Genomic DNA, 25,722 nt, shown 5'->3' with positions numbered 1-25,722 from the left:
TGATGACAGATGATCTATGAGTCCAGCAGCTGTGGGATTTAGAATAGGAGATGTCTGACATGTTTTGTGCTCCAGGTCTACATCACTGAGTTTGAAAAGGCCTTTAGATTACTACCTTTTAGATCTATAGATGGCAGATGTAACCCTCTGTTTTACATTTTTGGGACAGAAAATTGGATGACATGTTGATACTATAAAACCTGCAATGCCATTCATAAATTGCCTATTGTGGATTTTAGTGGATGTTCTTCAATTTGTTGTATGGGGGAGTTAACTAAACTGTCACAGAGACAGTGTAGCTGACATTACATGGTTTGTATGAAAATATGGTAAAGTTTATGAAGTGATACCAGGCGGACATGACAAGTGCTTTAACAGGACTGTTACTTTTTATGGTTAAAGCGTCTCTAACTAATCAACATTCAAAAAGCTAAGGGGGTATAACTGGCATTATATGACAAACACTACAGAACTTTTTTTTTTTACTACAAGTAAGACCTGTGATCAATACAGTTAAAAGGTTACCGACTGGGCTTCTAACTCTCTCAAGATGAAAGTGGCCACATTGTGCAGAATAACATGAAGTGATTTGAGACACTATTCACTTTAAAAGAAAAGGACATTTGGGGATAATAGTGTAAATTTCCTCTTAGTGAAGATGATTAGAACATTTGATAGCTAAGGTAGTTTGAGAGAGAGGCCATTACCCAGCATCTCACCGCTTGTTCACTGTGGATTACAGCAGATAACAGATCCACCTCACAGTCATGTTAGTGGGCTTTAATATACAGGAAAGGGCTTTTTAGTCTGCCATTTCTAATGTCACATTATTTTCTCACTATTTTAGTGTTATCTTAGCTATGTATTACATAGGTTTGCCACAATATACATATGAATGCCCTTGCATTGATCAGTGAGTGTTTTGTATAGCCACACATTCTGTAATAGAGACCTCTGGCATTATTTCACTGGTTACCGTTTCTTTTCCTACCAACTTTGCTATCAGCACCAGGCAAAATGTCCACACACGCTTAACAGCACGCATAAACACATCACACACCTCATCCATCTCATCCCTGTCTCAGCTGGAAGCTCTATGCTCATCTTCTGACACTCACACTGAGACAAAGACACACACATAGGAACAAAGACCCCCCACCTCTCTGTCTTCTTGCAACACACACACAGAGGATAAACTCCTACTCCACCTCTTCTTGCTAAATGTGATCATTCCTCTGTCCCTTTTGTACTCACCTAATGAAGGTTAGGTCTAAATAAAGCCAAGGGAATGAAGGGCTCTGGTTATCACAGCTCAGCAAGCCAATTAGCTTCCTCTTATCCTATGTTATACATTTTATTTGACCTCCTGCTGTTTTCTTATACAGTAATCATGGCTGGTTTGGTCTGTGCTTTCCATACCCTCCAATTGCTTCTGCTAGATAACTATTTGAAGATTTAAAATGGAGCAGCAGGAGGGAACATACGTTAAAGATGTCCAGTAAGTGAACTAAATAGTTCCTTCTATCATTTATTTCATATATTTTTTTAACTTCTTAAAATAGAGGTCATAATACCATGTTGGAGGTGTTTACAAAATCCTGCTGTAGTCTTTCATGCTCCTGCAGGGGTCAATGTTTGTTCCTTTTGTGCTTGCAACTTTGGACTATATACAAGCACAGAATGAGACCTCACTTTGGCTATTCAGAGAGAGCATAATCTCACATTAATGAGCTTTCGATTTGGGTATTATTTGTGGTCAGGCCACAGTTTATTGTACCCGTACAGTCAGGTCACCGGAAAAATGGATAAAGAATAAAAGAATGGGATGAAAAGATGAAAGTGGGTTGAAGAAGCAGGGTGATTATAAAGCTGGAGGTACAAAAACATTCTCTGCACTCCATAATAAAGTCCAAGGATTAGGTTATGAGTGAAAACAAGAGTCTTATTTACATCACTGCACATTGAAACTCTAAGCCAGAAGCCTTGGGTGGGTATTAGCATGGGATATTTTATTGCAAAGGCGCCTGCAGGCTCTAGACGGTCAGTTTACTGTCAAATTGTTTCCTGAACTCTGCAAGGCTATCTATTTTGTCTTGTTGAGGAAGCAGCAACAAGCAAAGTGAAAAATGTATGAAGAATTTAAGTTCCTTTCTGTCTGAAAATACAAGCTTTTGCAGAACAGATGAATCGCAGAAAAAACTGAACACAAACACAAGTTCATTTTGTTGTGAGTGCAGTTTTGTATAATTTTTTACAATACATATTTGCAGGGATTTAATGGTGCAACATACCAAAAAAAATTGTTACAGGCCTTTTGGTTAAGCATGCACCTGTACCGAATGAATGAAGCCATGTTTCAAACCTGTAGACATGCAGAACATTTATGTGCAGAACTAAAGTGCAGCAATCTACATTCTGCCACACAACATTCAAAATGTAGAAAATGAAGCAGAACCACAATGAAAGACCATAGAGAACACAAAGATTAATCCCCCCCCATTATCTATAAAGTCTGCTATTTTGGAAAACTACAATTTCTTAGTCAAATACAGTGATGATGGACAAATACAGGTGCAAAAAAAAACAAACTATGTCAACATTGTTTAACGACAACAGCGTCTGTAGCTGGCTCCAGATCAAACTTAATTGCTCCTTTGAAACGGCGTCACCTAAATGTAAACATAAGTGAGATGAAGAAAAAACAAGCTAAAGCGCAGACCCAGTCTGTCGTATTTCTATCATAAAAAGATTTTTTTAATCAAGTTTAGTGGTCCTAACTTTTTGGATAGTAAAGATGCTTCCCTCCCATCCCCTTGATGAAAGAACACAAAATTAAGCTAACCAACTGCTGACAAATTATGTATGAAAGTTTTTTTTTTTTTTAAGAGAAATACTTTAATCTTTTAGTTTTCCCTTTTTAAGTGCTTAGCTGCTTTAAGTCTGCTTATCAAAAAAGTACACCAAGATCCCTAAAAGGTTCAATAACCGACTGGAATAAATCACAAAGCTTTCTGTATGTGTATGAAATTCTCTGTGCCGTTTTGAAAATCCCGTTTTACCCATAGTCGAGACTCTTGGGATAGCTCTGGTGTAGAAAGATATGTCTGTCTGTGTGGAACTTTTCATAAAAGAACAAGACAGCTGAGATAGATATAATGATGTATCCAAATGCTGCAAGCTGCTGAGATTTAAGAGGCTCACAAGTTTATCAAAAATACTATTTCTACATGTTTTCCTTTGGAGAGCACAATTTTTGGTTGAGATTCAGCCAAAAAAAGTTTTAAAGGAAAAGAAAAAAAAAGGTTTCTCTTTGGGATTTTAGTTTGAAATTCCATTGAGGTTGAACTGGAACATTTTTCTCAAAACATGAATACTAAGAGCACTTTGTGGTGAATAAACTGCTTTGAAAACATATACAGAAATCTGACTGAAGATTGAATTGAACAGAAGAAGTGGTTTTCCCCAGACATTTCCTCTGGGATTTTTGAGTGGGAATATACTGAAGTTACTGCAGCCAAAGTCTATAAGTTCTTTGCATGAACAACAACTGAAAAAACACAAATACACATGTGTGTAGATAAGACTTTTTTGCCCACAAGTGGCCTCATTAGTGATTAAAGAAGAACAAAACACTACACTTTGTTATTTCATAAACATAAAATCAAATTAGCTCAACAAAAAAGTCAGTAAAAACTACATTTTAAAATCATGCCATATATTTATCTATTTTTTTCTGCTTCTTTGTTGTTGGGTCAAAAAGGCAACGGGTCCCGGAGGGAAATCCAGCCATCCCTCTTCCCAGTGACACTCTCCAGCTCCTTCTAAGGGATCCCAAGGTGAGGATATACATTCCCTGCTGCGAGTTCTAGGTCTTTCCTGGGATCTGCCCAGAAAACTTGAAGGTTGCACCCAGGAAGCATTCCAATCAGATGCCTGAACCACCTCAGCCAACTTTTTTGATGAGGAACAGTGGAAGTAGAGCTTCAACTGGATGATGGAGCTCCTCACTTTAATGCTGAGCCAGGATATGATGAAGGAAGCTCATTTTAGCTGCTTGTATCCAGGATCTTGTTCTTGCAGTCATGATCCATACTTTGTGATAGATGGGGCTTAAAATGTTGACACACCAGTTAAGACATTTACCTTTTACCTCAGCTTCTTCTTTGCCACAATCAATTGGAGCAATGCCCTCATTACTGCGGATGAGGCCCCGGATCATTGGTTCATCTTCCGCCCCATCGTATCAATATTCACGAACAAGAAACCCAGATACTTGAACTTTTTCACTACAGATAACCATGATGGGAATATTCTCATCTTTGTTCTTTGTTACATGACACAAATGTTACAAATTAATAATCTTTCTTCCTTTGAATTACTAACAAAACCATAACTAAAACGATAATTCTGAAGAAGCGTTAACAGATATCGGAAGCAAAAGCAGAAACAGTCTGAAAGGAGAAGCAGCTTTTCTCTTCAATTTTAACCAAATAATTTTTTCTCCCTCTTTTTCCTCCAAAACTTCTTCTCAGTCTGTTTCTCTCTGGTGACAACCATGCCATTACTGCGCCTCTCAGGTGACTGACAGCTTCCTCAAATGGAAGTGTATTGGCTGAGCTGTGACTGACAGACTTGCCTCCCACCTCCATGACCACATCCCCCGTTGTTTGATGAGCCTCTATCCAAAAGTGGACACTCAAAGCAGACACTCAGCCACTCCATGGCTTTTTACAAAGTGGCATTCCTCAACATTTTATAGAACAACGAAAAAATGTGAGATGCACTCCAGCTTACAGTGGCCATTTTCAATCAGACTCCATATTGTCCCAGCCAAACGATGATGCCAAACCAAGCTAAATGGGGTTTTCTTGGTGGTCATATCTTTTATTTCTTTAACATTGAAGCAACAGATGCTGCAGTCAGATAAAAAAAAAAAAAGTTATATTAGACCTAAATATTGCAAACATAATTCAACTGTATTTTGAAAATAGGATGTTTCTTTTGGTTATATAAAGTTTGATTTTCTTTTTATACAAGCAATAAATCTAGTCATGATAAAAGAGAAACATGCCATAAACTTTTAAACCTTTTACTCCTACATAATTCTCCAATCATCCATTGTTAATACCAAAAAATGAACAAGATTTCATATTACATATCTCATGCACGTCTTTACAGCGTGCTATAAAATGAATACAGGTGCAATTTAGTTGGAAAAATTAGTTTCCAACCATGCTTTATGTAAGTACCAAATGCTGGGTCTAGCTCATATTGGAGTAACAGAACTGTGATAAAGATAATGGTTGAGTTTATGAAAAGACCATATGAAGTACTGTAAGTGAGGTGTTGAATCCAAATACAAAGATACGAGGGAGCCCACTGAATCCAAGCCAAAGACAAATTTCAATTACAGTTTTATATATAATTTTTTTCCAATCCTCTACACTGTGTAGGTAAGCCAATGAATAATAGAAAAAGAGAATAAAAGCAAATCCCTATTATTGTGTTCAATTATTTTTTAAGCACATTTAACTTGATAAAATTAAAGCCTGCAGGGGAGGTTATGACTTTTTGATTTTACATGTCAAATTGATTTTACATCTTCTCTTCCCATAGCTCCTCTGTTCGTACAATTAGAGTATTCTATTTTTCAGAGTTTCAGCAAAAACAGCAGTCTTGTGATAAATGGGCAGAAGCAGCACAAGCTGCATTCAGACAAGTGTCTCGAATGTACCTGCCTAATGACACCGCGAATAGGGCTGAGGTTGGACCATCCATCAGAGGTCCTGCGCCCATCACAGTTTATGGTGAGATCACACGTCTATTGAAAATTGTGGGGCTTCACCTGTCTTTTAGACATCCTAAACCCATTCTCCATTTTCTTTTATCAGTGACCTGTTCTCTCACACTTCTGCTGTCCTCTCATTTATTTCTGTTGCTGTTAGTACACCTTAGCTCCATGCTATCAATATATTCTTTTACTCTTTTCATAATTTTTTTTCCCTGTATTACCCTGTGTGCCATTGCACCGTAACTTCTTAAAAATATCAAACTAGTTACGCCTTCACGTTCATAACTTTGACTATTGTTTGTCTGCCGTAACACTAATGATGGTGACATTAATTCATGAACAGCACAACTGAAGCTGGATTTGCAGTGCAGGAGATCAGATAATTGAAAGGGCTGCGAACAAACCAACAGATTAGGTCCCACTTTAATTAGAAGAAAAACCTAATGGGAGCACTTATTTTTCAGCAATCATCCACTATAGCACAGGAAAATAAAAGCCAATAAGCTGTAACCACCAACATGTATAGATGACACACAGAGCAGTTGGTTTCTATTTAATTCTTTTAAAAGCATCTATGAAATATAACAATGCCGACTTTAAGAGAAGACAATCTAAAGACAAGCCATTTTTCTGCGGGTGCACTTTGATTATTCTTCCTAATATTTCTTGATATTAGAAAAAAAAAACAACCTCAGATATTAAAAAGCATGAACTTTCTTAAACGAAGCAGTAAGCAATATATAATTTTTAATCAGCTTAAAAATTATGATCAGTTTTTCCATGACAGTCCCATAATTGGAGTTAAAGTTCATAAAAAACTTGATAATGTCTCCAACTGACCTATTCATACATCACCGGTGAAAACCAAGGACACTTCTTGAGCAGGCCAAAGCATCAACCTTGCATTTAGTTCATGAATAAAAGTCATCTGATTCTTTAGATAAAAGTATGAGATTTGAGTCATTAATGAACCATAGTCACCTTGTTGAAAGCTGTCAAAATTAAACGAGCACTGAGCATAAAATGATTCTAAACTGCTAACACTAAGAAGTTACTGAGCAAGGTTGGAAACAAGTTATTACAGCTAAAACACTGTTAACAATGCATAAAAATGCATGAAATTATATTACTGTTAGCACGGTGTCTTTTATAAAGACACTGTGTTAACGGTAATATCATTTCTTCTACTCATTTATTTAGACAAATTTTAATTAAAAGGAAAGTGTGGTGAAACTGTATTGTGCTTTTCTGAAGTAGCAAATGCACTATTTGAAAGGTGCACAACAGTTTTGGGTATATCCCTAATCTGATGAAGAGGAATCAGATGAAGATGTGGTGTGTGAATTAAAAGGACTCAGACTGCATGATTGGAGAAAACACCTCAAGGCCACCTCATCTCTTATGTGCTCTTTTACTTTAACAACATGCTGGTTTGGATTAGATGCACCCCTTTCATCCTCATTTGCAGTTTTACCATGAAAAGGTGCTGACCTGGACAGGGGAGGGGAGCTGAACAAGGCATGTTGCCTAAATGGCAACAGAAACGTAGAGATGAAGATCAAGAAAGGAGGAGAGATCTTGTCTAATTGTGCTGCCTTGCTCCCTAACTGAAGGTCAGATCCGTCCCTCACCATCACTAGCTGAAACATTCATGACGGGTGAGGTGCATTGGATTGACATCCTATCAGCTGACTTTTTGCAAGCAGCGATTACCTGATGTTACAAAAGCATATGCAAATGGCCACCATCTTCACAGTGTCCCAGCCAGCTTGACTGCGCTCACTACTATGCGTGCACACATGCACAAACCCACACACATATGTGCTGCTTCTCTTTTATATTTCAGGTCTGCATTCATTGGCATCACAGCCCCACTCACTCTCTTGATAAAGCACACTGTTCCTCTGCCTCATACAGAGGATATTCAGGTACAAACCAACATGTATTCACTATTCCATCAAAATAGCACATCTGTGTTTGCCTGCCATGGAGAATAATGCCTCTTTTTTACTAGAATACAAAAAAAAAAATCTTTGTACAGTCAACCTACAATTGTTCAGCATTAACTTTGTATTCTAATGCACAAACAGTACTACAACATTACAGTTCAGGATGTGGAAGGAGTTTCTTGTGCAGAGGAGCAAAATGGATACAAAGTGGGTACTTGAGGAAACAGTAGCAAAGTGTCAGTAAAAAATCTGGGTCCTTGAGTCTAAAACAGTGTTGGTAGCTCACTACTGTGCAGACATCTACAATATATTAGGCTGCTTCGACTTTTCCTGTCTTTTTATTGAGAAGGCACTTTTTTGTGAATGTGTCTTGAATTATTTTGCCTTCAGAACATTTATCTTTAACAAATCAGGTCTTTATTTATACCAAATATAATCCAAAACAAGACCATGTTTAGGTGAGCAAACTAAAAAATAAAAATTTTATTGAGAAATGTCACTTTAAATTTACTACAAACTGCACACAATGGCAAAGTCATACTAATATACAATGCAAAGTTGATCAACTCAGTTCTTCAAGTATTTCTGGCACACAGGCCATCTTTCCACCCAAGCAATGAATATTTTCAGCAAATAATTTTGCCATACAGGTATTATTGATAACTCAAAAAAGTGTAACTAATTAAGAGTTTTGTCAACGTCCTGTCGAGGGTGTACCCGCCTCTCGCCCAATGACCGCCAAAGATAAACACCAGCTACCCTCAACCCTGCAAGGAAACGCAGGAAAAGAAAATAGATGGATGGACATTTTGGTCATATGACTATTACTACTACATAAGCATTCATTTCTGTGCAGTTTTTGCATTTTAAAGTTTTTCAAAGGGTTCAGTTTTATATAGTGTGTAGCCTAATTCATCACCAAGGTACTACAGGAAAACCAGACAGGGATTCTTCATACAATTAACCCAGGTCTGTCTATTCTTACCAGCCACATCAGGCTTCTCTTATAATGCAGATCAGAGCCAAACACAGTCCTGTGATGCATTGTCCTGAAAGAAGTGTGCGCTCATTGTAAAAATGGAAAAAAAAGGAACCAAAGAAAGGTCTTTGCCAAGGTGGGCAGGCAGGATGAGAGGAAGGGCTCAGGTTCTTCAAAAGCAGGACACCAAAAGGCTCTTGCCTCTGCCATTTATGTTGCACATGGAGGTGGGGTGGGGGTGGGGGGCAAACAATGAAGCCTTTTTGCTTCCCCTTTCCTCATGCCTTCTTTCCACCAACCCTTTTTTTCTGCTCAAAACTCTTTGTTCTTTTATAACTAACTTTTTCTGTGCTCACGCTCTTAACCGAAAGAAGAAGCAGCATTGACATTAAGTGAAGAAATAAACACATTGTTGGAAGCGGTTCAGTTGTGTAGGAGGTATAGAAAACTGGGAGAAATACAGTCCTCTTATAGTTCTGTGGTATGTCAGCTAGTGTTTTGGTTCCCTTCAATAAATACATCTCTCTGGGGTAAACACAAACTGTGTTTTGATTGGAAGGTATGACAGTCATGACAAGGAATGCCATCATACAGCCAACATTGATACACATGAAAGAATATAAAGACACATCTGTAGCTACTGGGAGTGAGCTGCTATTCTTATGCAAAGTTAAAACAGGGTAGAAGAGTTCATCTCAGTAATTTCTTAACTACAGTAAATGTAGCCCAGAGAACAGCAGCGCTCTTATGAAAAACATCAATATATTGTTGATTTTTGTAATCTGTAACTAAATGCATTTTTATTTAAACAACTGATGAAAAACTCTTGTATGAGCTGTACGTAATCAAAAAGAATGTTCAATTTACTTTTCACACACACGCACACACACATATCAATAATGAGCAAAATGTTCCTTTGTGAACAGATTTGCAATTATTATTGGTTTATAAACATTTGCGCACACTCAACCAAGCCACTTGTTAGCGTTTGTATAACTATAAAAAAGCCCAACATATTTCTATTCAGTTTCCATTTGTTTTTGCATGCATATGGCTGACTAAATATTCTGTTATTATCCCATAATATACCTCAGTCAGTTTTACACATAATTTGTAAAACAGACAAATAAACAAGATAAATTTCATGTGGTAATGGTTGAGAATGATTCACAACACATTCTCTGAGCATGACCTCTCACAATAACATAAGATTACACACAATGTTTATTTTTCAAGTCCACAACAGCTATAAATCTGTAATTTCTCAGCGTAAGATGACCTTAGCCTAAAACAGCGGCAGTAAAAGTTGGCGAGCGATACGCATTCCATCAAGAAATGTTAGGACTTTAAATTAAGCTCTCATTTATAGACAATAAAGCTTGAATAAACAATCACTTCACAGATAATTTTCCAATATGGTCAGGAATAGTGACAAAATGCCAAAAACCCACAGCACACAGCATATCTGAAGCAGATACAACAGAAGTAGACAAAAACCTATGGTGACACCAAATCAATAAAGCAATAACACTTCTTTTAAAATGATATTCAGTCTTTTTGTAATATAATGCTTGGATTAGGATTCTTTACCAATATCTTTCTCTATCTGGAAAGAGCTGATATATCAGCCTTGTGACATAGTAAGAACTGTAAATCTCTAAGGCAGTATTTTTGAGGATACCTCCATCATGAATATGAAATCTGAGCCAAAGGTAATGCCCAACATAAGAAGAAAAAGCCATAAAACCAATGCATAAAGAAATGCAAAAGCACAATCCAGCCCTTGCAATAATGCTGAAATAACCAAACTGAATCACTCAGAACTGAAACTTTCTATATAAAGCGCAACAAAACTAAATTTCAGTTAGTGGAAATGATTCTAATTGTAACCTTGGTTGATGTCATGCGTGGCATTTAATTATAATGCAGCATATCATAACGGAGAGGCTGTTTCTGATTTGAAGCCTCTGGTCTCACACTGCTCAAGGTCATTAGTGCTAATGCCCTGGTTTTTGCCATCTGCTGAGATTGTTTACACTTGCCTAGATAATTAGCTCCTAATTAGAAGTGGATGGTAGGGAGTATATGCTCTGTCTATTTCAGTGTGTACCTGTTTGTGTGCGTTTACAATATGGCAGGTGACTTTTTCCTTTCAGTAAACTACTGAAAGAGGCAGGTGGATCTGAGGGATTACAAACTGGCTGTAGATACGGTGAAGCAGAGAGAATTTGAATTTAAGCAGAAGTAATGTGCCATTTTTCTCTTGTGATTAAAGTAGACTAAAGGCACCAGGGGTTTAATAATGTAATAGAAGAGAACGGTGCATAAATTGTCATGCAAATAATAAAAATGTATCAAGAGTCAATCTTCATCCCATACTACCCACCTGTGTGTGTCACACATGACTGGAAAACAAGATTAGAAAAAAAAAAACTTCTTTGTTGGAAGGATTAATTGGTTTTCATTAAGGCAAATGGCTCCACAGACAGCAAAAATTAGATGAGAAAAGTGAGAAGGATAACTTTTTGCTACGCAATATGTTCTGATTAACACAGCTTCTGTTCAACCTAAGAAAAACAAAATAGCTTCTAAAACACTTTTAAAAGCTAAAATAAAGTTCTGTTACTTTCAACCTTGCTTCTTTTTGATTATTTAGATGGGAAATTTAAATTTGTTGGGCATCCCAGAGTACACAGCCGAAGTACTGACATTTATATAGAGGACAAGGAGAGAAAAGAAGATGGTGAAGAAACATATAAGTGAAATTACCACGCCACTCCACAGCAGGTCTCACCACTTTTACAGCAGCATTTTCCTTTGGGGGGTGGTCTTCTTTAGATGGCCTGCTGGCCTGTAGCTGTTGAACTCTGTTCCTGTTTCCGACCATTTCCTCTTCTTTTTTTGACATAAAAGCTTGAAGTCAGAACTACACTGCAGAGGGGCTTTGTCTTAATTTGAAGTTTCCAAGGAAACACTTGAGTAGATGTCTGTGAACTCCACTGGCCTTGCAATAGCACTGCAAGAGTCTGTGAGTTGGAGAACGGCTGCACTAATTGTCCAATTAACTGCACCTGTGAATTTCTGTACTTCTTCCCCTATTTCCTGTAGTTGTGTCATTCAAAATAGTCACAAACACAACAACATGCAAGGTATAAATCTGACAAGACCTGCTCATTTCTTTACACTTATTCACAATACAGATCAAAAATACTTAATTGTTTTCCCTGAAAAAACACTAACAGAACCTTTGCTATTAAACAAAGAGAAAAGAAAACCCTAAACAGCCTATCTACTTTATAGTTTGGCAAATTGTTAAAAAAACATTTTAAAAAACATAACTGATGTTTGTGGGAAATCCAAGTTTCTTTTGTCCCCGATGTCTTTTATTAACCCATTCGTCTCTTCTGTTTACTTTTTGACAGTTTGTAAGAAGATAATCCCAGTTTGTGGCTGAATCTGTTTGTATTGTTGAATGCACAAAAGCTGTTGTCCATATTTTCTGTGTTTTTAAGAAGCAGTCATTAAGTCAGGGATTTATTTCCCACTAAGAGTGATATCTGCAATGATGTCACGTTCAATCTCTAGACGTTTGTTTGTTGCAAAGTTCTGAGTTTCGGTTCTCCGAAGATGAGCTCTGAAAACTTTGTGAGGTTAACTTTGGTATGTTGTTGCCAAATAAACAAAAACAACAACAATACAAAGACTGTTTTTTGAAAGCAATGCTTTACAATAAAACTTCAGCCAGACATCAGTGAAATTCCTCACAGCAAATGACTTCCCCGGGTTATTAAAATGTAACCTTTTATGGTGCTTGTATACCTTAGATTTCCTGATCAATATAGATCTAACTACAAAGATTTCTTTTTATGCCTCTCAATAATTTACACTTTAATAAAAAAAGGAGAGCAACAGTTGAAAAAAGTAACAAATTTCAACTCAAACTCCTAAATAAATCTCTCAAACTAGTGAAAAAAGTTTAACCGAACAAAGAAAAATTTATTTTATCTCCGTATCCGAGCACCAAAGATTGGATTGAATTCCAGTAATTCAAAACCTGCCTGTGACAGAACCATCTGTACGACTCAATGTGAGCACAATAAAAAATAAATAAATAAGAGAACTGTTTGTTTTTTAAGGGGAATTTTAATGAAGTAAAATTTCTTAGAGCATCCTTTTTTGTTAAAAGGTAATGCAATGCAGCAGCTAAATGATTGTACATGGGTACACAGCGAAGCTTTTTAATTAAAAAATACAGAAAAAAACGGAATCTCTGCCTCCTCAGTGTTTTCATTTTAATAAGTTCACCACCTTAGCTGCCTCTTTGTTCTACTTTTTTCAGTTTGCGTTGAGAGAGAACTCGGATTTTAATCGCTTGATGAGATTACATCTTGTGCCCGTGTGTTTGTAACAGAGCACGCCGTTTTCCCCTGTAATCTCTGTGAGGCTTTATAGTAAAACAGATGTTACGGAGGGGAGATGGCCCTAATCCTGTGATGTACTGTAATCCACAAGTCCTCTGAATGAAATCACACAGAATATTGTGTTTCTTGGTTCAACAGCTGTTGATGCAAAGAGAAAAACAGGATGGTTATGGTGCATGAGTGATGGGTAAAAACACTGTAATATGTGTCTGAGAATTAATCTAATATAAAAACTAACAAAAACCGTTTTTCAGATATTTGATACAGACATCAGAAAATACTACAGAGAAGATTAAAAGGCGGTGTTGGTTTCCCAGCTGTTGCATGTCGTTGTAAACACAAATAATAACCTGCCTGTGCACTAAGTTAATTGTTGAGGAAACACACCACATGCCTTTTTTTTTTCTTTTTTAAACAAATAATGGACCAAAAATGAATTTAAAAAAAAAGAAGAACCCAAATGGTCGTTGTGTATTTGCCAGCATGTCTAACATGCAGCTTGAGGTGATTTGAAAAGTTGAAGAAAAGAACCGTTTGCTGCCTTTTACATGAAAGTCATAGCATTTGACAGCAAATGGAGATGAAGGAAGTGGAGCTGAGGAGAAGCAGTATGACGAACCTGGAGGTTGATTATGAAAAAAGGCAACCCCAGTCCCTGTCAGACTGAGAAGAAGAGCCTCATTTGTACATCCTGAACCTTTATGACAAGCTTTATTTTCAATGTAGATTTTTTTTTTAGTCGAGAGGATCACGTTTGACTGGACAGCAATTTATTTTTATTGCCTGTCACCAAAGGCTGAGTGATAATGTTTTTGCCCATGTGTGTGTGTTTTTATGTGTTTGTTTGTCTGTACTGTTAGCAAAATATCTCATCAACTAGTGGATGAATTCTGATGAAAGCCTCAGAAAGAAATCACTGAGTGAACATCGACAACTGATTCAGTTTTGGACTCAACCCAAAAAAAAAACAAAATGAGCAAATACAAAAATAGCTATGGCTCAGCTATTATTTACAGATACTGAGCTCAAATTTGGTGTTGTAGTAGCCGAAAGACATCCCCAACAAAAACTTCAAGTTTTATACATTAGACAACAACCAAAGGCCATCATTCATTCAGTTTTACAGACGTTGAGCTAACATTTGGTGGGTGTGGTTGTAGCTGAGAGTCATTTGCAGCAGTCTGAGCTCTAATATTGTGGGACATCTTTGCCTAAAACTTTAGCATTAACTGTAACAATCTGTTGGGAATTTATCTACATAAAGACATATTGGTCAAAGTTTAACCCTCCTGTGGCCTTCGGGTTAAATTGACCCAAAGTTACAACGACTTCTTTTCCTATCTTCACTTACGAGGGCTTCAGGAGAGTTAAGAAAACTTGCAGAAAGTAATCATTGGATGTGCATCTACAGTAGAATGACATTAGGGATTAACCAAGTTCAAGATGTTTGCTATTCTACCAACATACAAATGACTATATTTTACTCAAAATGACAAACAATTAAGTAAAACATATGTGGCAGTTGCTGAGTGTCATCTTCAACACAAACTCCAAGCATTAACACACCTTGTGAGATATGCATAGAATTTAAACTCTTTCATGAAAAGTGGCAGGTAATATGCATTTCTTCAAAGAATGCTAGGCCTTTAATTTAGTTTGTTTTTCTTCACCAACACAAAAAAATGAATATCTGATTATAAAAGATCAAACACTACACATCTCCTTTGATTTCATAACCAATATTCCAATTTGCTTCTCACTCCTCCTCAAAAATTATTATTTTTCCAGGCTACTTCTGCCTGTTGACTCATGTAGAGAGCTGTTTACCAGATATCAGATGATCCTAACCCTTCGCTAGAAGGCTTTAGCTCAATGAATTTAGCCGAACAACCCCATCGTATGACAGTGGGATGCCACAAATTGAGAAGTGAGTCCACTCCAATCACTCATCTTGGTCTGATGGAATTTATGATCCACTGAGCCAAATATATGGCATATGACGGGTCAATCTTTGTTTTTCAATAGAAAGCTTGGAAATTGAGAACAACGGAAAGAAGAAAAAAGAAGTAGAAATTTTGGGCAAACATTGGGAATGAAAGGCCCCTAAAGGCCACACAAACTGCTCAGTTCAATCAGCTTCACGATCTTCTCTGTTCTGGGACTGTGAAGATCAATTTATATGTTTTTGCAAGATCAAAAAGATCTCTATTAAAGAATAAAAAACCACTATCCACTGCATCAAGTGCATTCCTCTTCATCCATCATGCCTTCCTTCACTCTTGAGTACTTTTTCACTTCAAAAATTCATAGATTTCACAGCAGTGATAAACCGAGTAAGGCAGAACAAAAATTGATCTTGCCTCAGCTGGTCATCACTAAATTAGAGGTATTGTATTTAGATGCGATTGGTGTAAGTGAAGCAGAAAAGGTCAAGATGATGCTCACCAAGATTGGGGGGAAAAAAGAAAATAAAAAAGTTAATACCCACATCAGAAGGCTCTCTGTGTGGAGCAAACACTTCCATCAGCCTTTTTCCTTTACTCACTCCCACCTGTGAGCTCTTTCGGCTGTGCGTTGGGTTTTGCATGTCAAGAATAAAAGCAACATTTTATCTGGAGGAGAGATGTAAAGTCGAGGAGCAAGGTTGCACAAGTGTCAGATAGAAAGAAAAGGTTAGAAGGGTTCTGGAGGTGAGAGTTTGCTTTCGAATGTTTCTCACCGAAGAACAAAGGAAAACACTCCAACTATAATGTAAAACTTCTCCTGTTCACAGGAAGTACTGCAATTCAAGTTCTAGACACAGTTCACAAAAGTAAAATACTTTCACAAAGATCAAAGGTAAAAAAAAAAATGACTTCCAGGGCAGGAAATAGTTTGAAATTTTGATTTTCAGTGTCATTTTTGAAGCTTTATTTTTGACTGATAATCTGGCTAGAAGCATATAAAATGAAAGACCTGGCTGTCCTTGAAGAAGTGATTATCGCCTTTTCTGCTTGTGTTTTAGACTAAGATCATCTTACGCTGAGAAATGATGGAGTTGTAGTTTGTGCAATTTCATGCAACATTACAAGATGTCATGCTCAGAGTACACGTTATAAATGACTCTTAGCTACTACCACATCAAATTTTAGCTTAGAATCTCAGCCATCTTAAATGGGGTTGGCTCCAAAGGTTATCCAATGATACTTTTTGAGAGTTTCATTGATATTTCTGAAAATGACAAATAAAGAAAAATGTTCTGGAAAGCTATTTGTGTGGAGAAGGCCTAAGACTAATTTTCTAATGTTACCGCTTGCATTTTTTAAGCCCTTTTTTGTAAATCACAAAAGGTAATGGTTAAAATATTTCCCTACAAAATGGCGCAGCCCTTCCAAAAGTCAATATGCCAGTTGTCACGGTTTCATTCACATTAACAGATGCAAGATTGTTTCTTTTTCCTCCTCAGAATTCCTAAAAACTGCACTTAGCTGTTCTATTTTCTACTTTGCAAACTATAACCATGTTCTGTAAATGTGTCCAGCTAAACAGAGACATGTAAGACGACAAAGACAACTAGAAAGAATGCAGGTGGATCGGTTTGATGTAAATATTAGACTGAAAACAAATGTTGGTGTTGCTGGCCACTTGCTCACAAAGCATTAATAACTTCTGCTGATGGTGAATTAATTCATTAAGTTATGAACAAACACATCAGATAGAGTGCAGTACTTAAAGCACTGTTCCTGATGTGTGCCCCTGAAAAAACAAGAAAAAAAAAATCTAAATTTTAAAGACAAAGCTCTAAACCTTCACCTACGCCCTCATCCCTGCATCACACAAGAACTGGGCTTGTTCGTGAGGAGGAGTGAAATATGTTCCACAGTTACTGAAAGATGATATTCTGATTATTCTTTTGGTGGATGCTGTTTCCGTGTTTAAGCTCCTAATCAATTTTAGTGAGAATCTCCTAAATTGCTCCATAAACGAGGCCCCCGGCAGCATCGTTTTTGTTCATAAAACTTCCAGTAAATCAGATACCGTGCAACGCAGAGCTTCAAACCACCACTGTTCTTTTTTGCAACATCATTCATGCTGATCGAGAGTGATGGAGTATGTTATTAGTTGGTGCCCTAAAATGGATCGGCTTTTATCAGCAACCCGTGGTTCTGAAAACGAGATAGACCTGAGTAAATATATAAATTTCGTGTCTCATCTCAGGTAGAACTCGGGGTCTTTGATCAGGCAGATGAACCGAGCAGAACAAAGTCTAAAAGAGAGGATGAAGAAAAACATTTTCTGATAGGTTAGGTGAAGCTTTAAGGAAAAAGTAGCATTAATACCTATTTAATGGACTGTGGCAAAGAGCTGCCTGACTATTTGAGGATATGAAGGGTCTGTGAGTGGCTTTTGTGTAAAATATCGAAGCCTTAAGGTTTAAAGGTTTTGTGGAGAGCCATGCTAAGTTGGGTTAAGCTTCAGAATAACCCTGCTGCACAGGCAGCCGGATCAGCTTTTACTGTCAGCAAAGTTATTACAGCTACACAATAGTTGTGGGATTACTCTTGTACTGTAATTGTGTGTGCTTAAGTAAAAGTTGGTGAGGAATATCAATGAGCTGTCATAGAAGATGGGATGTGACAGAATGTGATACTTGGATGCCACTACCAAAGTCTATGTTCATGGATGCAAACTTGTGTGACGGCATGTGTACATTAAAGGCATATTGCTCACAGCTTTTATTTACAGGGTTTTAATTTAAGATGGCTGCCACAGCCACATCTCAGTATATGTGTTAATGTTCAATATGTGTTGAAGATGACTCTCAGCTACTACCACAAAGAGCTCATTAACTGTAGCTTTAAGTTATAGCCATTTTTGTGTTGGTAAAGGTAGATTAGTTGTGGCAACCATCTTGAATATGGGTGACTTTAAATGTTTATGTTTACATTTATCTAATATTTACTTTCTGGAAGTTTCAGAAACACACACAGAGACTGAAATACATTATCTTTCCACCTTTTGCTTTTAGGCAGCAGGACATTAAAAGACGTCTTATTTTTGCTTTTGATGTCTGAAGATCCAAATCAAAGCTGACTTCTATTTTTGTTTTACTTTTTATTCTATTTTTTTAAGTAGAGAATATATGTTATTCTTGTTAGATACATTTTAAAGCTGAATGTGTGGATGGGACTCACACTGATGTGCATACAAGGTCAGAGCAGCTACAACAGAGGGCACTGAAGCTCAAATTACAGCAGAGTGAGAGTTTGGCCTCATTCTGTGGTATCAGAACTAATACTAAATTTTAAAACTAATACTCGGGTTTGTTGCAGTAATAATAATTAAAATATTTTATTTGTAAAAACACCAATCATTGTCAGACAGTCCCACAAATCAGTTGGAATGATTCATAGAAATACAGATTTTTCTGTGTGTGTGTGTTTCTGCTGCAGCTTTGTATGGATCTGTACAGTATTTCTATGCGGTCTCAGTTGACATAGCTTGGCAGATAACTTGATGGCATTTTGCTGCTATACCTCCTGAGTCAGACCATTTCCTGGCAGCAGGCAGATATTACAACCACATAAAAAGGTCTCCTCCTGAGTTTCCAGGTAAAACCGACTCGCCTGCCTGTTTGCTGTTCCGTTTCCCCTCTTTCTTTTTATGTCTCTTATCTACAGATGTCTTGTCTCCAGCAAGCCCCCTGACTTTTCTCAGGGTTTCTATTTTAAGAGCGGAGCTACTCTGTTCGATCGCACTGTCCGTCTGCAGGTCCCCCAGATGACAAAGCGAAACAAACAAACACACACAAAAAAGCCCTTCTCTGTGTACAGTGCCTTACTGTGCAAGTTTTTATCTGTGCATAAACGTGTGTCGGTCAGGCCCCTTTGTGTTACACAAAACACACATCCCCAGTTAAAACAGCAAAGCAAACACCAAGTGTTTCCAGATGGAGACACTAAACCGCTGTCAACCACAGAACACACACACACCGAGTGGAAGCCTGTCCTGCTGGGACATACCGTTTCCCAGTCTCCTGCTATGTTTATCTTCAGTGACAACTTTCTAGGCCAGGCTTTTGTTTCAGTGTTTATCTGAAGCCCAGGCTCCAAAAGCAGCGGCGCTATGATTCAGCCTTTCAATGCCCTTTTATAGACTGCGGTTATGAAGTTGCAGAGAAAGTGGTTTGAGGAAGAATGATGTGGGGAAGGTTGCAGAGTAAGAAAATATACTTTTCCAAGTTATATCCATGGTTTTATAAATCCAAACCTGATGAGAACATAAATAATAAAAAAAAGATTTACCATTCCTTTGAGTATTGCATATCGCCCATTGCAAGTTTTAGACTAAGATCATCTTGTGTTGAAAATATTATTAAAAATAACATTAGCCATTTTTATGTGGGCTAAATTCGATTGGCTATGGCAGCCATCTTGAAATGGGTTCACTCCAAAAGCTTTTCAGTAGTAGATGTACATTCAATGATTATTTTCTGCAAGTTTAATAAATTCATCATGTGGTTTATAATGTTTTGCTAACAGACACATGCACTGAAGCAGTCAAAAAAAAAATATCCACCTTTACCTTTTGGCAGGAGGCGATGACGAAGATGTACAAAAAGAAAAACAGATGGGATTAAATTAATACATCTCTTTCTTGATTTCGAACTGTGTTTAGAATTAATGTTTTGCAGCCGAAGCCACCCTGACCTTCTTTTCATTACGCGGTGTGTTCTTTGTTTCTAGAATTTGCTGGTATTTCATTGAATCTTTAATGCTGCCGGTGAAATTTTCTTCATGAGCCTGCATGAAACAAGCCCAAAGCACAGAATCGATCCCCTCCTACACTTAGCAGTTCACAAGTCTGCACCGTGAGTTTCCCTCCACACACACCTTTGCTCATTGCAGCCAAAAAGTTCTATTTCAACTTCATCTGTCCACACGACCGGTTAGAAAAATCAATCAGGCTTGTTTAAGTGCACAACTTCTGACCTTAAATTTTGTGGTTAGGAAAACTTTTTTATATAAGTGCCATTGAAACAAGTGCTGCTGTGCAAAAAACTTCATCACCTCTTATGTCTTAAGGTCGTTTTGGAGTGAAACAGGAATTTAATTTGCTTTTCAGGCAATCTCATCTGCAGCTCAACCTGAAATTCACCTTAATCTTTTTCTGTTTACTATAGTTTTCAAAATAGCGGAGGAAAACTACAAACTGAAATCATATTATTTCCAAAAACTGCATTCTGCTTTGATGAGGAGCAGCTACTTAAAGTCATTTTCTTATAGTTCCAAGCAGCTGCATGTTGAAAGGATTTTTTGAAGAAATGCATATGCATAAATCTGTGTGCATGGTTTCCTAAACTGAGAGAATGAATTCTTACAATCTGAAAATTTATTGTTTACCCATTACCCCCGGGGGGTTCTGTACAAGGATTATTCTGTACAATGATTAGTTCTTGAGAGTTTTTTTTTTTACAATTTTCCCACCCATTCATGAAATATTTTGCTAACAGACAAACAAACATTAAAAACCAAAGGAAGTTACATGATTGAACATCTTTCATGGCAGTGGACAATAGATTACTTTAAAAGGTTTTTAATTTTTTCCAAAGCCATAGCAAGCACATTAAAGTTAGAAATATCAGATTCAAAACCTCTTAGGCACCTAAACCTTTTCATGACAGTCCTTTTCTTCTGACTTAAGAACAAAACACATACCTAATTGCTGTATTTTTTTCTTCAAAAATGGAACCTAAAGAACAAAAACTACCACCAAACTGACCAAACTGTTCTATGCCACTGTAAGTAGTAGTTTAAATATTTACACACAGAATAAATTTATTTGCCAAACTTATTAGTTGTGCATCTTTTCAGAGTGAATGAAAATTCTTCAGTTTTGTTGGTAATCCACAGAACATCATCAGGTTTCCTAGGAACTGAGCCTTAAATAGCAAGTGTCTCTTAAAATTCCAGAAAGAAAAGGATTTTGTGAAAAGACTTTCGAGCCTTTCAAAGACATCATTAAAATACGTTCTCATCCACTTTCAGTGATTCTGACAAATCAACTAAAACTGTTTTCATGGTCACATTCCACAAGTGAACAACAGCAAATCCTTCACTTCACAAATTTAACACATCTAATCCCAACAAAGAGTTGTGTTTTCTTCTATTCCTTTTCTTTTTGCTATGGTATATTCTCTCTTCCTTCTTTCTTATCCTCCCTTCTGTTCTTTTATATACCACAAGAGATGTTTGTGGCTAGCAGATGCAAAAATTGTGCTTTTTTTTGAATGTCAATAATTTACCAAGGACGGTCCCTTCAAGGAGACAGAAAACAAAGAGAAACCATGATGCACAGATGACTGGAATAAGCAGATTTAACAATGTGCAGAGAGGTAACCTTCAGACGGTATTTCAGCAAATCCAATGATAAACCAGATTTTCAACTACAACATACAAAACAAATAAAAACAAAACAGAAATGTTGCAGCTAATACACAGTATATAATAATGAAGAGAAATCGGAATGGCGGCTCTCATCATCAGTGGACGGTAACATCACTCTGTGTTCTTGGGGAGCTTTGCTAAGCTTACAGCTCATTTCGCTCTGTTTCACTTCAACAAAGCGGATGTCCTGAAAATCTAACACCCTCCCCTCCTCTTTTTTTCACTCCCCATCGTCTATGAGCCCAGTTTAAAGCCCCGTCCTTTACTAAGACCCCGTCTGAAACACACATTCGTTAATCCGCTTCTCCTCTGGTTTGTTCTGTTCCTCAAAGCATGCGAGTGTATTAAAGTCTAACACCGGCACTCAGTTTGGTGTTTTGCTCTGTCCAAAAGGCCCAAACTATAGCAGACACAGCTTCCACTTGTGAACTATTTTTTTGATAACAAAGCCAATTTTGTTTTGTTTTCTTTATAATTTCCATTTTGATTTCCTGAGTTTTGTGGAGGCATGAAAAGACAAAGGCCTTTTGAAGAGTTTTAAAAATTCAATATGGCCAAACTTTACAGACCTGCTGCCATCTTTGGTTAGAAAACACTGCTGTGCCAATGAGAACTTCAATAAATTCAACAGGCAGGCTGATTTATTACAAACACTAAACCCTCAGGGAGCTATCTATGTGTATGGATCAGAATGTGACAAAGCTGCTGTTTTCTTTGGCTTGAGGCAATGATTCTTTGTATTTTAAAGTCACAGGTGGTTTGAACAACTAAAGGAAAACGCACAAGAGAAAAACAAAGAAAATGGCTCCTACACATATCCTTATTAATGGCTATAAAAATTGTTTGTTTAAAATTGAAACAAGAAGTCTTGCTTCAGAGCTCAAGGAGCTAGTTCAAATCATTTGGTGTGGAGCACTTTAAAAAAAAGGCTATGAACAATTAACATCTTACTTGTTACAGAAAGCTATTTGAATGGCCTCAGATCAATGAGTTGGTTCAGGCCAAACTAGCTGTAAGCCCAAGTGGACTGCTGCCATCTTAAAACAATTTCAATCTCAGAAATTTCATCGAAATTCATGTGCACATGATTTCTAAACCTGAGCACTGCCATCAGTTTTGCATGACATGATTATTCAGGCAGAAATATAATGATTTTTTTTACCAGTAGTGCCTCTAAACTGCACCAGAAGTGATACAGCTCCTGCCACTATTTGCATTTTTTATTTTTAAATCTGACTTTTAAAAAAACATAGGTGGAACTAATGTTTAGGCAATTTTTGTAACTCAGACTTGGTTTTGTACTGCACAAGCTGTGTTTCTGAGGTGATTAGATAGACAAATCATATGCTAAATGGTGTGGAGAGTGCCTCTACTCCTTCCTAATCAACATGGCCCAGATAGACGTGGTGACAAACAGAGTGGAAAGAGTTTTTCTCTCTATGCTGGAGGAAAAGTTTGCCAGTTGGAGGAGTCATCACCTTAAATCAGAGACAAACTGTCGGACTAATGGTGAAGGTGGACAACTCTGAGCGGGACATCCGACACATAAACCAGCTGATGGTACTCTGCTTGAAAAGGTGGGAAACCTCGGTTTTATTCACATTTTGTGTCCACGTTATGTGGATTCAGAGATAGAATCAGTTGCTTTAAGTCAAAGAAGACAGAAATGGGAGATGTCTTGTGTGAAAGATATATAAAATTACGTCAGACCTGACTAATGAGGTACTTAATATTTTTGCTAAATTGTCCTTTTTTTGCCCAGTTGAAGTGTGTTGCTGCTCTTTTAAAAAATATATATATATACATACAATGAAAACGTGCTTTTGCTGGCATTATTACTGTGAAAATATTGAACTATTTTACATTTACATTGGTTGGGTTTTTGTGTGCAAAACTTAATTTTTATGGTCCTAAAAGCGACTGCACATTTTGTTTTATTTCTATCGCTTTCTAAATATTCAGAGGGTGATGGTTCAGCCTTTTTTTTTCTTATAGCAAAGTTGAGGTTAAGTTTGATTGTCATTAAAAAAACAACCTCAGTTTAAAGGAACAATCTGAAGGCAAAATGTCAGAGAAACAAGTTAACTATTTTTATTAAACAATTTACAAAAAAAAAAAGAAGAATTAAAGTAGATTTTGAGTCTACCTAGTTATCTTGTTAATCTGGTCAGAATTAATCTTTCTTTCTCCAAATTCAGACCATTCAGAGGGCCATCTACAACAAATAAGACATTAATTGGTCATAACCTTGGCTTTTGTGAAGTGGTAGCTCACCTTTGGATATTCATTTTGGACATATTGTTAATCGAGACAGAACCTTGAATTGCTTTTATTTAATTAAAAAAAATAGGCCTTGTGTTCTGTGCACGAAGTTAAGACGTTCTTGTGAATTTCGAGCCTTCAGATGTATTTACATGCAAAATAAAACCCTACTCCTTTTAAAGACTAAAACAAAGGAAGGATTTGAGTACAGGCTGTAATGTAAGTTTAAATCCTTCCGTCACTTGGGAATGTGGGAAATTGATACAGGCACTCTGAGAAAAAAAATAAAAAATAGATGGAAACAGACTGTAAGAAGAGTTAAGAAAAACAAAAGAATTGACCTCTTCTCTGAGTTCTTGTTAGAGCGGGCCAATAACCTTGCAGCTTCTCCATCCTACGCTGCTAAGCCTTGGCAAGGCCACAAAGGGAAGCTGGTACAACAGACTCAACTTAAGAACCAAATACCACTGCTCAGCTTTCTATTTAGCCTAATGAAAATGCATGCCAAAAATAGTCCTTACTGTAATATGCAAGGCCTCTCCACCTTATCTAGGCTTCAGGGAATGCCCAGCGTTGCAGGAGTCAAATCAACACATGAGGATAAGAGGCTAAATGAAAACAGAAAAAAGTGCCTGGGGGAGACTTGGCCTGTCTAGAGATGTATCTAATCAGCGTTGTTAGAGCTCTATTTCCAAACTTCAGCCACGAAGGTGGAGTTGTAGCAACTGATAAAACTTTTGAAGATTAAAGCTACAGCTGAAATCACAATATTAATAGGTCTGAGCGGCGCATTCGCTCAAGATTTGTGACACGCCAGCCCTATTTAATGCAAATGCACTTTCAGTATTAAACAAATTCACATGCTTCACACTCATTCAGGTTATGTTTCACACTCTCAGATAATTGATAAATGCACAGGAGATCACACAAAGTGCTACCTAAATAGGATGAGAAGGATTTACCTTTGGGCTATGTCAGCTCCCATCTTTCATTTCCTCGCATTTAATATTATCCCATCATCCACAAGAGGAAAATAAGTCTCCTCCAGGCAGCTATCTATTTACATTTTACGAATCTGTGCGTCTCTAATCTTTCTCCTAATTCTGTGTGGCTGAGATGCAAGTTATCTTTCTCTGAATCGTTTCCACACTCAGGATGATGCCGAGGCCGAGGGGTTTCCTGAGCAGTTTTTGCAGCAAATGGCCTCTGAGCTTCAGGCTTGCCCAAAACACTTAAGCCCTTTATTACAGGCACTTAACCACAGGACCCATCAGTGTTTGCGATGGGCTCTAAGTCACAGATAATGGGCCAACACACATACACACAGGTTGCAGTATCATTATGGTATCATCATCTGTTCTCAGTCAGCAGCGTAAACTACCACAATGTTTGACACAGTGTGGAGATTACAGCACGGATCAAAGGGTTTTTGCATACAGGAGCATGTCGGTTTATGAGAGGTGCTGGGGAGTGTTTATTGGCTGTGTCTTTGTGAAGTCCTTGAAGACCTCCTTAGCACGAGTCGCAATGCTACTACACTCCCATCATCAAGCATGCAGAGCAGCTCCACAAAATATTACCACATGCAACATCCAAAGAGCGTTTCCGAGACGCATTTGCGTGCATATCTGAAGGCTGTCTTAAATTTGTGTTGCTCTTTGCAGCAGTATATCTGAAGGCTGTCTTAAATTTGTGTTGCTCTTTGCAGCAGTTACAATCAGGATTTCAGTTCATTTCCCTGGTCTTCTATGAAATCTTTCCTTATTTGAAGATGATATGTTTTCCTAAGCTTGCGTAAGCGTCAGAGCGAGAACTAGTGAGTTATAGATGGGGTCAAGAAGCGCAGTTTATGTTGGAAGGTTTAGATGGACGAGCTGAATATGCAGTATTCCTC

The 25,722-nt window shown here is 37.4% G+C and overlaps 1 protein-coding gene across 6 annotated transcripts in view; it reads right to left on the bottom strand.

Moving 5' to 3' along the window:
- Nucleotides 1-25,722, bottom strand: part of sdk2b (sidekick cell adhesion molecule 2b) — a 292,476-nt gene that overhangs the window by 106,802 nt on the left and 159,952 nt on the right. Inside the window, exon 1 of one of the 6 annotated variants that reach the window (XM_025010850.2) lies at nucleotides 11,489-11,683. The exons of the other annotated variants lie outside the window; for them this stretch is intronic. Within the exon in view, the coding sequence (XP_024866618.1) occupies nucleotides 11,489-11,627 (139 nt within the window). The 5' untranslated portion in view covers nucleotides 11,628-11,683. Of the gene's footprint in view, nucleotides 1-11,488; nucleotides 11,684-25,722 lie in introns of those variants that run through there. 6 annotated transcript variants of the gene reach the window in all.

This window comes from Kryptolebias marmoratus, linkage group LG17, assembly GCF_001649575.2.
Source record: "Kryptolebias marmoratus isolate JLee-2015 linkage group LG17, ASM164957v2, whole genome shotgun sequence".
Lineage (NCBI taxonomy): Eukaryota > Metazoa > Chordata > Actinopteri > Cyprinodontiformes > Rivulidae > Kryptolebias > Kryptolebias marmoratus.
Note: the sequence above shows the minus strand (reverse complement) of the source record. Positions and strands in the feature narration are given on the sequence as shown.